The 14,369-nt window shown below is 39.0% G+C and overlaps 1 protein-coding gene across 1 annotated transcript in view; it reads left to right on the forward strand.

The window, feature by feature from the left end:
- The window catches only part of GRIA3 (glutamate ionotropic receptor AMPA type subunit 3), a 286,920-nt gene that overhangs the window by 219,990 nt on the left and 52,561 nt on the right, over positions 1 to 14,369 (forward strand). Inside the window, exon 11 of the mRNA XM_068532560.1 lies at positions 4,930 to 5,306. Within this exon, the coding sequence (XP_068388661.1) occupies positions 4,930 to 5,306 (377 nt within the window). The remainder of the gene's footprint in view (positions 1 to 4,929; positions 5,307 to 14,369) is intronic.

The following is a 14,369-nucleotide window of genomic DNA, read 5'->3' on the forward strand; positions in this document are numbered from 1 at the left end:
GAGCTTGTTGGGTTTTAAGTTTTATGAAATTTACGACTTTGGCAACCCACCTATGAAAAGGATTATATATCCCCTCAAGCTAAATCCCCTCCAATAGTGCAGTTACTCCGGGTTTGCCACCAGTGAGTGGAAAAATCAAACCTAATTCTGTGTGTTTACTGAGCCCACACAGCCACTCTTAAGCCGCTTGATGAAAACCCTTTAAGTAGTCAAGATGCAAGCAAAAGCGCTAGCACACTCTTACCCTGAGCTCTTGGCCAGTTGCTGGGTTTTGTCCATCACCCAGAGCACCGTCACACCACCTACTTCCCCACCTAGGTTTCTGAAAATGGCCTGCTGGCTGCTGTTACTGGCACAGGCAGAGACTTGAGGATAAAAGGCTGCTGGACTGACTCAGGATGCCACAAGTGAGATACTTCACTACTGAGGCCGAATTTCAGCTGCTCCCTAGCCCTCTGGAGAATTCTTAACACTCTCTCCCAGCCACAGCTGGCTTTCATAAGGAGCCGAGACCAGGAAAGGAATGCCATTTGGGGAGTTGCCTTTTTCACTTTTTCGTCAGTGTTGGCCCCTGAAATCTTTAAGTTGACCTGAAAATGACCTTCCCGCTCATCTGCATGCTACAGCTGTCCCAGGAGAGCTAAATGAGTCTTTTCTGACACTAGTTAGTTACCTGCTACTCCCCATTGCCTCTAATAAGTATGTTGATTGCGTCACAGGCATTATGCCAAGCAGGCCTTGAGCTCTGAAATAAGAGACCATGACAAGAGCCTTTTCATATGGAGGAAGGGGTAGTGGTGGCAGAGGGCAAGGGTTTCTCCAAGGCTGGCTATGAGCTGATATGGCCTTTCTGCTGCGTTGGCCTCACCAAGCATACAAGAGATGGGCGGGGCTGCTCAGTCTCCGGCTGAGTTGGCTCGATCAGCAGCTCCCTCCTCCTCTACCAGCTGAGCCTCTCCTACCTGCTCTTTGCTATCCCTTTGTCTATTTCCGTCTGTATAGGTCTTTTTTCAGGTTCAGCGTGGTAGTTATCATTTTGGAGCCAGGTCCACATCAATGAGGCTTAATTGAGCACAGATTTAACACTGTGCTTCATTGAAGAAGCACCCTCCAGAAAAACAAACTGCCGTCTCTGAAAAAGCTCCTTAGAAAGAAACAATTCAGGAAAGGTAGAAAAGCCTGGCTGAAGAGCAAGTGCCTGGGGGGAGCAGTTTCTTCCTGTTGTCTTGTGTGACTTCAAAAGTACTTCAAACTAAAAATGGCTTTCTTTTTGGCTGCATTGGGTCTTCGTTGCTGCGCACGGGGGCTACCCTTCATTGCGGTGCGCAGGCTTCTCATTGCGGTGCCTTCTCTTCTTACAGAGCACGGGCTCTAGGCACGCGGGCTTCAGTAGTTATACCTCAGTAAAAAAAAAATACAGAGGCTCAGGCAGGCAAAAAATAAATAAATAAAATTTAAAAAAATAAAAATAAAAATGGCTTCCTTTGGGAATCTGTTCTTTTGCTGCACGTTACTGGGAACCAGACAAGAAGCCCCGCTTTGTCTATCTAGCCACATCGTGTTAGCATTTAGCTGTGCTTATCATCTGGTGAGTGTTTCAGTTACTGAGTTAGGTTTTTTTCTCTTAAAGGGTGTCAAGATTCTGAAAATCCTTTCCTGACCTGCTTGAAAAAGAACCTAATTCCCCTAAATTCAATCCAAAGTGATTTTCTCACACAAGTGTCCCTTAGTTCTTCCTTCCAAAACAAAGAGGTGGCAATTTCTTTCAGAACTATCTAGTATTTTGACTTTAAAGATAAAAAACTACTTAAATGAAGTAATTAAATCAAATGAGATCAACTGGGAAATGCTGCTAGTAGGGCATTTGCACGTTCTAAGCAGGAGGTAGAAATACGTTGGCAGGGATAGAAGGTGGCTTTATCTGTGAATTCTCTTGGCATGACAAGGTTCTTTCTAGCTGATTCAGACTCCCTGTGCCAAAAAGCCCCACTAGCTTTTGGGCCGATTCCATTCTCCTCAGCTGCTTTTGTTTCTACGAGCTGGTCTGGCCCCAGGCAAAAGAGTAAAATAGATAAAACCTGTGTTTGTCTCCCCTCCAGTTAGAAATGTGGAACTGGTGATTCAGGAGTTAGCGCAATGAGGGAAGAGTTGAAGCCATAGGTAATAATACTGAGGGGAGAAAGGAAGAACAGAACCTTAAAGAGACTTGCTTATTCCACAAACCTTCCTTAATTACCTACCAAACCAGGGCCCGTGAATAGACTCTGGGGGTACAAACGTACATCTTGACTGAGAGAGCAGAACTAGGAAGCAAAGACAGAAAATGAACATTCAGAAAGGTAGGAGAAGAACCCATAGTCTTCAGCATCAGAGAGCTAGGGAAAGAGGGTATATATAGTGCTAAGGGCCAGTGGTATATGAGTGGTCTGCGGAAAGGTCTTTGAATTTGGTAACCAACTATATAGTTCAAGAAGCAATTTCACTAAATTGGAGGGGAATGGAAGTTAGAGCACAGGTGTATAAGGGAAACATTGTGTTAAAATCAAGAGATAGTAAAGATGAATTTTTCAAGAAGATTGGTGGTGATAGGGAGTGATGCTGTATGGTTAAGAGGGTAGTAGGATCAAAAAAAGGAGGAAGAAGTGTTTTTTTGTTTCATTTTTCTTTGTCAGTATACAGAATGACCTGAGTATGAGGTAATTATTAAGTGAATAAGACCTGTCAGTGGTTTCAAATTACAGCAGGAATTAGAATCACCTGGAGGGCCACCTGGGGGGCCCCCAAGTTTCTTATTTAATAAACATGGGGTGGGGCCTGAGAATTGGCATTTCTAACAAGTTCCCAGGTGGCTCTGTTGCTGCTAAGTCTGGGGAATCACACTGAGAACCACTAGAATAGACTGAGAAGGAAAAAATAGCAAAAGAGAATAAACAGAGCTGAATTTTAAGAAGAGACAGAAGAGTATGAGATGCAAGGAATACATAGAGTAAATCTTAGAAAGAAAGAGTTCATTTTCTAAGCGATGGGAATGACAGAAGGGATAAAGATAACAGCAATATATTGAGGAAGAGAAGAAAGGCACTGAGGTGATAGAGCTCATATCAGATGGCTTCCATCTTCTCAGTAAAGGAAGAGGCAAGATCATCTGCAGAGAGGGTAGGTAAGGATTAGGGACTGGGAAACGTTTGGAATAAGCATCATTCACAGACTTAAAGAAGAATCAACCTCACGGTGATAGATGATGGATTTAATTTTAGAAATGGTGAGTTTGAGATGGTAGTCAGCCTTCAAGGCAGATTTGGCCAGCAGGCTGTTGGCTTCAATAAATGCATACATTCTGCAGCAGATTTTTGTCTTTTGTTTGTCTTGCTCACTGCTTCACCCCTAGCACCAAGAATAGTGCTTGGCACAGAATAGGCGCTCAGATATACACTGGAATGAACCCGAGAGGCGTTGGCTGAGGTTGATTATTGTACATAAAAGTAATATATAGTAGAAACCTGCAAGTGTCTCTGGAGTTAGAATATTACGGTGGTTAAGAGAGTGAGTTCTGGAATCTGAAGACCAGGGTTCTAATCCCAGCCTCTCAGTGCCTCACTTCCTCCTTCTCTAACATGGGAATGATCATGGACCAACCTCAAGGTTGCTGTGAGAATTAAATATATATAAGGGGCTTAGCACAACACCTCACACAGAGTAAGCACTGAATCAATGTTAGCTGGCTGTTTATTACTGCATTTCCCCTTCAATTAATTAAGGAGTGTTTCTTAACCAGTTTGAGTCACCATGTGTAAATCAAAGTACTAAGACATTAAAAAAAACATACCCTGTCTCAGATTTCATCATTCTTCCCCTACTGGTAGGGATATTGAGGCATAACTATTTAACAAAGAAAAAATGATCATCAAAATTGGTGTTTTCACTTTATACCTGATATACCATCCAAAGCCTTTCCTTAGAAGCATTTTTCTAAGTATGCATTTTAAGGCCTGGCTCCAGACTAAAACGTACTACTGACATAAGGGAACTATTGTGGAAGACAAAGGAAATAAGTGTAGAAGTTCCTAGTGCCTATTTTCATGGGACTAATATAAAAACATTGTCTGCCTTTGCCTGAACTAATTATGCAGTGCACTACTGACACATTTATTTTATTGATCCAATACATGTGAGTGCTACACTGATATTTATCACTAGAAATGATGGCTTACTATATAAATTAATATGTATTGTAATAACTGCTTTGCCCTTGTTATTGCCCATGCAGAATTCTTTCATGTTTGCATATTTCGTATTCAATAGTCTAGAGCTTATTTTTTAGGCATCTACAGTTTCTTTAGTTTAGGATCTTTTGCAGTGATAGATACAAAAATAGGAAATTGAGCCCCTGCCTTCAAAGAACTTATGTTTTTATAGACATACTCTCAAAGAAATAAGTCAAGAATAATGGCAAACACTCAAGTGTTAAACTGAGTACTGTAGTCCTGTGTTACACCTCATGGTGGGGAGGGAGGCACATATCAAAAGTATAGACTATTATGCTGTTCCCACAAGAATTTCCGGTCAGGTAAGGGAGATATGACATAAGAGCATGAAAATTAAAATAAGAATATAAGAATTAAACAGTGGTATGTCACAGGAGAGTACAAGTTGAGTTGCAAGGTAGCAAAACAATTTTAGGAAAAAAAATTGAATCAGTTGCCCTAAGCCAATATGCCTCAGAGGACAAAGTGTCTTTTCCTTAACTTACCATCAAGTTAGAGTATTTTAGGACCCACTGAATGCTACTACTTGTCTAACCAAAGCATTGACAAATCAGTTGGTTATAGTGACTTAAGACTTTATATTTCTACCAAAGAGGTATATTAAGTGGCAAATGACTAATGGAAATACTGTCTCTAAAAGTCAAAAAATGTTTTTTTTTTCCAGAGGGCTGATATAGCTGTTGCTCCACTCACTATAACGCTGGTCCGTGAAGAAGTCATAGATTTCTCAAAGCCGTTTATGAGCCTGGGCATCTCCATCATGATAAAGAAGCCTCAGAAATCAAAACCAGGAGTGTTCTCGTTTCTGGATCCCTTGGCTTATGAAATCTGGATGTGCATCGTCTTCGCTTACATTGGAGTCAGTGTAGTTCTTTTCCTAGTCAGCAGATTCAGCCCTTACGAATGGCACTTGGAAGACAACAATGAAGAACCTCGGGACCCGCAAAGCCCTCCTGATCCTCCAAATGAATTTGGAATATTTAACAGTCTTTGGTTTTCCTTGGGTGCCTTTATGCAGCAAGGATGTGATATTTCTCCAAGGTTTGTTTCCATGTCATACCCAATGCCTCCTTGCATGTTATGGCCATGATCCATTCATGCACATCTGATATTCACCCATCTCAAGTCCAGATTTCTTTCATTTAACATTCCATCCAGCGACAAATTATCATCGAGCCATTTTTGTTTGCTTGCGTCCTTGAAGTGAGTGTGTTATTGGTGTTGCTTTGAATGTCTTTCATGCATTTCTATGGTATCATCAATTTATACACGTTATAGCAAACATTTGAACTCTGGATAAAGGCAACATTGCCAGCTAATATTGATATTATTCAGATAAAGCTAACACTAAATCTTGATCAGAACAAACAGGCATGGTTTCCTCATTAATTGAGCTAGAACATTTTCTCATTTGACCAGAGACTGGATCTAGAAAATATTTAAAAGACAGAACTCTTCTTTAAAACCCTCCTACCTTCCCCTTTCCCCTCCGTTTTTCATTTTGCTCTCTGACTGCCTAGAACTATTTCACTGTAGTATCTTGCCCAAGTTTTATCACTAAAACAATAAAACTTCTAGAAGAAAATATGGGAGGAAGTCTGTGTGACCTTGGATTGGACAAAGAGTTTCCAGAACGCAAAAAGCACAATCCACTGTAAAAATTGATAAACTGGACTCCACCAAAATTCAAAACTTTTGCATTTCAAAAGACATCATTAAGAAAATGAAAAGACAAGCCACAGTGGGAGAAAATATTAGGAAATCATACATGTGATAAAGGACTTGTATCCAGAATATATAAAGATCTCTTGCAACTTAATAAAAAGAAGATAAACAACCCAATTCTAAAAATGAATGAAAGATTTGAGTAGATATTTCCCCAAAGAAGGTATAAAAATGGTTAATAATCACATGAAAAGATGCTCAACATCATTAGTCATTAGGGAAATGCAAATTAAAATCACAGTGAGACAGCTCTACACATCCTCTAGACTGGCTATAATCAAAAAGACAGATAATACCAAGTGGCGACAAGGATGTGGAATGACTATAGCTCTCATCCATCAGTAGCGTGAATGCAAAATGCTACACCCAAATTGGAAAATGGTTTGGCAGTCTCTTATAATTAGACATACACTTAAAATATGACACAGCAATTCCACTCTTATTTACCTAAGAGAAAAGAAAACATATATCCACACAAAGACTTATACACAAATGTTCATAGGAGCTTTATTTATTGTAGCCAAAACTGGAAACAACCCAAATGTCCATCAACAGATGAATGGATAAACAAAATGTGGCACATCCGTACCACATTTGGAATGGGAAACTATTGAGCAACTAAAAAAAGACAACTGCTACGTGCTACTAAATTAACTTTGAAAACATGATGCTAAATGAAAGAAGCCAGATGCAAAAGGCCACTTACCATATGATTCCATTACTTGAATTCCATTTATTGACTACCCCATATTGTATTATTCCATTTGTCCAGAATAGGCAAATCAATAGAGACAGAAAGCACGTTGTTGGTCTCTGGGGCCTTGGAGGGAGCAGAGAGGGGCTGATCAGGATCAGGATTAGGGTGAGGCAAGTGAGGCTGAGTAGAGCAAGTACAGGGGTCAGATTCAGTCTTTATTTTAAAATTTGCTATTTTATTAATCATGGATTTTTTTGGCATTAATTTTGATTTTTTAAAAAAATTATACTAAAATTCTCTTTATTTTGATTAATGAGATTTTGGCACCCCCTTAAATTTTGTGTGGGGGGCAAATGCCTCACTTGCCTCACCCTAGTCCCATTCCTGTCAGGATTAACCACAAAAGGGCACAAGGCAACTTTTCAGAGTGTTGGAAATTTTCCAAAACTGGGTTGTGGCAATGGTTGCACAACTCTAAATTTACTAAAATCATTAATTGTACACTTGTATTGGTGAATTGTATGGTATGCATATTTTACCTCAGTGAAGCTATTGAAGATACTGAATGTGAATATCCTAGACCTTACCCACTTAAAGTGTCGAGTCGCCAAAACAAAAATGGTGGCAAATTCATAATTATAAAATATTGTAAGCAAATGTAACATCTTTATAATCAGAAAAAAATGAAATAAAAAGTTGTAGTTTTGGTAAAATTGAACATTAATCCAAATACTGACCAGAGTCAATTATACAAACATATAGGGATTTTCATTTAGACTAGAAGGACTCAGAAGGTCACCTACCATGTTTTTATAGCATACTTCATTTGAGGTTATCCACTTGGAGCACAAGACATTTAAAATGAAGTTTTGCAGTATAAATCGCTGGTAACCATCTTCAGCAGCTTTTTAGTATAACACGTGTGGGGTAAGCCTCATTTATCTGTCATTCTTTTTTGCCACCCTCAATCTGCTTGGTCAGATTCTCCAAATTATATCACTCCCTATTCCTTTTGTGCTTGGAATGTGTGTCGTTTTGTGATATCATCTGGGAGTTAATTGTGCTAGTTTCTTTCTTCTCTGATTTTTTTAAATGTTCACTTCAAGAGATGAGGGTTTCTGAATGATCCCGTAATTGAATGATTTTAACATGGCTGGTAATCTGTGTTGAGACAATGCTAAAGACTTATTAAGGCTGGAGATTTTATTGGTTTCTGTAAGTGAATTTTCAAAACTAAGTTTGTGATATCCCCACTGGAGTGCTACATACTACTGCGCATACTCAAACAGGACTCTTAAAAGGCCATTTGTTTTTAGAAGTATTTATGCATATTACCTCATTAAGTAATAACTTAAAAATGATGGCTTGAAAATGACAAGCTGGAAAGATTCTTTATTTTCATTTTTTGTAGCAGAATTTGAGCTGTGGCTCTTCTGTGGCGCCGAAATATATCAAGTGCTTTTTTCAAGGTACAGATTTTATTATTCTGCGCTAGACACTGTCCTAGAGAGCGATGGCTTTCAAATGTTTTGAGCACAACCCTCGGTCAGAGATAAATTTTCCATCACAGCTCAGTACACATATATGTACGTAACAAAAGTTTCACCAGAAATTACCCTTACAGTGTGCCATGCACTCTGATATTCTCTATTCTGTTTCTTTTTTTGTTTTCTAAATGCTGGTCACAACTCAACCCAGCAATGGGGCACACAGCCCCATTTCTGTTCAATGGCCATCCTTGGAATGCAAACTCTCCAGAAAGCCCAGAATGTGAGCATGCACTGTACACTCTGACTTTTCTCAAAATTGGAGCAATTCAAGGCATTATAAGAGACCACATTTTAAAGTAGGATTATCAAATATCATAGCAGGAGGAGATGTCAGAGATAAATTAATCCAGCTGCATCCATTTACTGAGGGCCCAGGAACAACAACTTTCTCTGAGTTCCCACTGTGTCTGGGCACTTTACCTGTATTATCATATGCATTCTAATCCTCAAACACTACCACAAGGTGGGCATCGTACTTATTTTTTTAGGTGAAGGTGAATCTCAGGTGAAGTAACTTGCCCAGTCACACAGCTAATGACAAAGCCAGTATTCATACCCATCTCCAATTCCAAAACCTGTGCTCTTTCCACTTCATACTGCTTTTCTCATATCATAGAGAAAGGAGTAGTACCCGGAGAGATAATGTCATGGAACCCGAGGGCATGGAGGCTGTAAGAGCCAGCAGTACAATTATTTCCACTACCACACGCAGCCTCCCACTACCGACCTAAAGGTGCACTGTTTGTTCCATTCTTTTCCTCATGCTCATGCCCAAGAGATGTTTTCCAGTCTCCCAACCTCTGATGAAACAGTACCTTTGCCCTGGCTGTTTAAGAAAATAGGCAGTGAGCATTTAAGAATGCTGCTGAACATGTGTTCACTCAAAGTTAAAGACTGGGAAATCAGCAACAAGGCATCATGAGGAAAACTGAGCATGATTCCATTGCCATCAAATAAAGCTATGAACAGTAACCTAGAAGCGTAAAGAGTCTATGTCAATATTAGGTTTGATATTTTCAACTACCCCAATTGTTCAGGGTGACCAATTCAGGTGGAGACTGAGCAATCAACGTAATAAGCTGAGGTTATATTCATACACAAACTAATTTGTTGCGGGGAGTCAGGAGGAGAAAGTATGAGGAGATTGCATTCAACCCTCTTCCCCCTGATTGGGGGATGGGGAGATAGCCAGCGGGTGTAGCCAGATGGAGGGAGCATAGTGATTAGGTATGCGGGTCCTGGAGTTCATCTCACTAGATTCACAATCCGCTTAGCTATTCTGTGACGCGGGGCGAGGTACTAAATCTTGCTAAGGCTCAGTTCTTCATCTATAAAATGTAAAGCACAGTGCCTGACATATAGTAAGTTCTCAATACACGTTACCTATTATCATTTTTAAACTGGCTGCTGTTAACCCTCCTGGCTTCACAAATACTAATCGTGCATATTGCATTTGCATTTTAGTTCCTAATACTCCTTAGGAATACGGTTAAAATTTTAGTCAGTGCCAAATAGCTGATTTCTGATGAGAAATAACCAACAACATTCCTTCTTGAAACCATAAAGTGCTTTCCTTAAGGATTACACCACTTGCAAACATTTTGATTGTATTATTCCACAATGTCTTGCTGATATTGACAGGTGGTTGGAATTTTTTTTAATCTGAAATTTATTTCGTTTGTAAAACGTTGACAGAACTGCTAAGCAGGCCAGAGTCCAAGTCCTTCCAGACAAATGCGCCCCCTGCTGACTTTCTCTAAAGCTGCAGGGACATCTGAGGGCTAACCAAGTTGAAGATACAAGGTTCCAGGAATTGCAGCAGAGAAAATGGAAAGAACACACTAACTTGAACCTGGTTACTGTGTACAGATTATTCCATGGGCATTATTCTCCTGTTAAGTTTTCCAGATAGCAAACACTTTGGAGAAGCAGGCAGGAGATCTGTCCAGGTTAGCTGACACATAGATCCTCCTTTTTTAAATGGAAAGTATGTGCAGAATAATAAAATATACGAAGGGTAAAAAATGAATGGGATCAAAGACAATAGGAGAGTTTGGGGCTCCGTTTAAAGCAACGATAGCCTTTCCTTTACTGATGTATGACCAATGTCTTCATCCTACTGCAACCGCAAATTCACTTCAAAGCAGTAGTGGTGTGGTAATAAATTAATTGTAGTAGCAGGATTTTTATTACAACTATTTCATGACTTTTCTGGCTGAAAGCCGTAGTTTTCAGTCTTTGGGAGATGGTTAGTTATTCCCATCAGAGAAAACTATAAGAACCAAAGATTGACTCTGCACATTTTTTAAAAATCTGTCATAGACACAGCATTGAATGGAGTGTAGAAATGATGCCTACTGTGGAAGAAAGAAGAGGGAGAACAGGAATGATAAAGAGTTTGTGCAAAGGAGAGGCAGTTTGCAGTTCCGGGTCTTCATCTTGTGAAGCTAGTAAAGTGCCGATTTCAAAATTTACTTACAGGATGAAGGTTACAGCACATAGCTCACTTTTATTATCATTTCATAGGCCATAAAATACATTTTATTATTAACTCAGAAACTCTAGTTTCTTATGATCACAGATAACATGAGCATTGTGTATTATTTTGCAATGTTATGTCTGTTTTTCTCTTGTTGCTAATTTACTTTCATTAACTTCATGCCTCCTCTTACATTTCTTCAAAAGGTATGATATGTTCCTTTAATGCATTTTTATAAATACTAAATGGCAGCATTTTACAGTCATTTCATTATGCTAACCTCAAAATCTGTCTTGTGCAACAAAACTACTTGAAATGAATGTTAAACATTTTGAAGCTGCATTAATAGAAGAAAAGATACTGGGAAATGACAGGTCTTTCTAATTCAACTATAAAGTCTTGTCTTGTTTTAATAAATCCTTTTAAAAATGTGATGGGGCTGACCCATCAGTCACTTTTTATATAGCCTCCATGTGAAATGTGGATTTAAAAGGCTATAGTTTCACTAATGAGAAAAGGGAAATGTGAAAATTCTTATAGAGCTTCTTCTCTGTGAGTTCCACTGCACATTTTCTCAGTGAAAGGATTTAGGCATCCATGACATACAAGGGAAGAAAGTGGTAGAAATTCCACCAAGACTCTTGTCAAAGCTACCACTGTCTTTTTTTTTTTTGATGAACAGAAAATTTTATTTATATTTTTTAAAAATCCATTCCTTTAAAAAACATCAGATCCCCAGAACTTATTCACTTAATAACTAGAAGTTTGTACACTGACCAACATCCCCTATTTTGCTCACCTCCCATCCCCTGAAAACCTATATTCTCTTCTGTTTTTCTATAAGTCTGGCTTTTTTAGATTTTACAGAGGTTAAATTCTTACTTGAACTGGCACAAAAGCTACTACTGTCTTGAAGGGAGAACGCTGAATGCAAGCTTGTGCATTCAACGCTGATTCCAAGGAAGCTCCTTTTTTCCATCTATGCTGATGCTCGTGGATACTATTTTACCATTTCTATGTGGATATTCACCAAAATTCTCCATGATCATAGGTCTATCACAGTATTAACCACATAATTGCCAAAATCAACAGCCATGTAGACAAGAGGCCACAAAAGAGACCATTTTGCTTTTAGGTTTATTTTCAGTCATGTCAACGGCCAATTTCAGCTGAGTCATACAGATCAACCACATGATTATCTGAGTCAGCCATTAAGGTGGCCAAAATAACCAGATTATGATGTGCAGGCTTGATTTTAGATCACACAGACACAGCCACAGTCCATTAGCTGCAATAGAATGGCACAAATGTAATTTCCATAAATTACTGTGTTGTTCTCCACATTTCAAGCAGATAATACATAAACTACCATTAGTATTCACAGCAGCAGAATACACCCTTTTCCATACCAAACCATGATTCTGGAAATACTCCAAAATCAGTTTTCCCCTTAGTCTCAGTAAAACCCCATCATCCCAAATAAGGATGACATTCACAGTTCCATTCCAAATGAACAACAGATAATAAACAATAATTACCCAAACATGTTTGGTTTTCCTGCAGCTATATTTCTCAGTGTTTGTAGGAAAATTGCTCCTTCTATAATTTACACACCATTTTGGGTTTTCTTATACAAAATATGAGTATTTTATACTACAGAAATGTGGGCATGTCTTTCCGATTGTGTAAGTCTAGATGATTTATTTCCTATTTCTCCTCTCTATGCCTCAATTTCTTTATCTGTAGAATGCTCCATTTTCTTATCTGTAAAGGGATGGAGGATTAAAGGAGTTGACACATGTAAACAATTATAACAGAGTCTGGCACATAGGAAGTGCTCCTTAAATGTTCGCTATTATTATCATTTTTATTACCCTATTACTACGAATGCTACTTTGAGCATTCATCTTTTATACAGTAAAATTATTTCCAGAGTCAGATCAACCCAGAATAAATAAAATGTATATGTTAACAATGAAGAAAGACTATGAAAGGTTCAAATTCATAACTGAAATATTCTGTACACTTTTAGCATTCAGATGTGACATTCTTTCTGACTCCAGATGTTTTTACATCTTCTGATTAAAAGGGAAATGTTCCCAGGTGAAATCCTGAGAGAGTATAACTATCAGTTAGAAAATCTGTTGCAAAGCAGATTTGCACATCCGAAAAGCTAAAAGTGATTATGTTCAGAAATAAATAAATAAGGGTTATTTGAAGCATCCAGGGACCAATAGGAATTACAGGCTTTAAAAAACCAAATAGTTTCGTTACAGTTAACCAATAAAGAATACTATTTATCAAAACACCTGCCAAAATTATTTGATCAGGGTGTAAAATCTAAAACAACTGAATTTTCCAGAGGCTAAAAAAAAGGTTATCTTGGGACACAGGAATTTAAATTTGCTTCAAAGTGGTAAAATGCGAGTATAGACAGAGAAGAGCTTGACTTGCCAGCTTTCAGCCCAGAGCTGCCCTTTTCCCACAGAGCCTGGAGAAGTGCCAGGCTCCTACGCCTATTCTTGACTCTATGACAGAGTGGGTTCTTTTCCTGTGAGCTTTTCTGGGCATGAGAGAACACAGCCTAACCAGGATGGAGCTCCACCACAGAGCAGAACTATCCTCAGGATAATGTGGCAATGTTTTATAAAACCTAGTGACCAGATTTCATTTCTGCAAACAGAGCCAGCCTTCAGCAGCATTGTGAAGGAGATGAAGTTTCCTCACTACAAGCCCTTACCCATTGAGCATTCAGTGCCCTCACACTGCCCCCTAACTGCCCACAGACCCTCTCCCTGAGTAGCATTCATGATGCAGGACCATGACTCCCAATCCTGGCTGCACCTGAGTTTTATAAAAATGCTGCTGCCTAGGCCCAACCCTCAGAGATTCGGATTTAATTGGCCTGGGGTGGAGCCTAGGCATTTTTTTGGTCATTGTGTTTTGTTTTGTCTTATCTTGTCTTGAGCTCCCCCAATGATATTGATGTGCAGGCAGAGTTGAGAATCACTGATGTAGAAGAAGAACAATATTTCTCAGTTTGGGCCGCAGGCTACTGCAATCACCAGTGATGCTTGAGAAGTCCAGATTTTTGAGCACTCAGATATTCTGAATCAGCATTTTAACAAACACCCCAAGTAATGCCCATGCACAGTTACATTTAAGAACAAAATTTTCCCTGATTAAAACTTACCCATCTTCTGTCCCATTCTCCACTAATTGCATAGACTAATCCAGGATAATATGATAATAGATGCTGTTGAAGTAAAATGTTACATTTTGAGCACGCCTCCTAAAGAAAGCTCAGAGGATAATTCCAATAGTAAGAATTTCTAGGGCGGGCCAGTGAGGATGGTTTTGTTTGTTTTGATTATTTTGGTGGGGGAGGGTACAGACAAACCTTTTAGTGCTTCTCAAATCCTATTAATCAGGTAGTTTCCTACTTCACTTGAGGCCTGTCCTATGTGCTACATCTCAGTTTGTAAAAGGGAAGAGTTTCAATCTCTGGATCTAAACTCCTGAGCCCCACTAGCCATTTATATGAAGACAATAATAAATATTATCTTATGGCCCCTTGCCTTATGGGTAATCAGCTCCACAGAATGGCAATGTCTATATTAAATTTGTTAAACTCATAGTGCATAGTGCTTGTT

Source organism: Eschrichtius robustus, chromosome X (genome assembly GCF_028021215.1).
Source record: "Eschrichtius robustus isolate mEscRob2 chromosome X, mEscRob2.pri, whole genome shotgun sequence".
NCBI lineage: Eukaryota > Metazoa > Chordata > Mammalia > Artiodactyla > Eschrichtiidae > Eschrichtius > Eschrichtius robustus.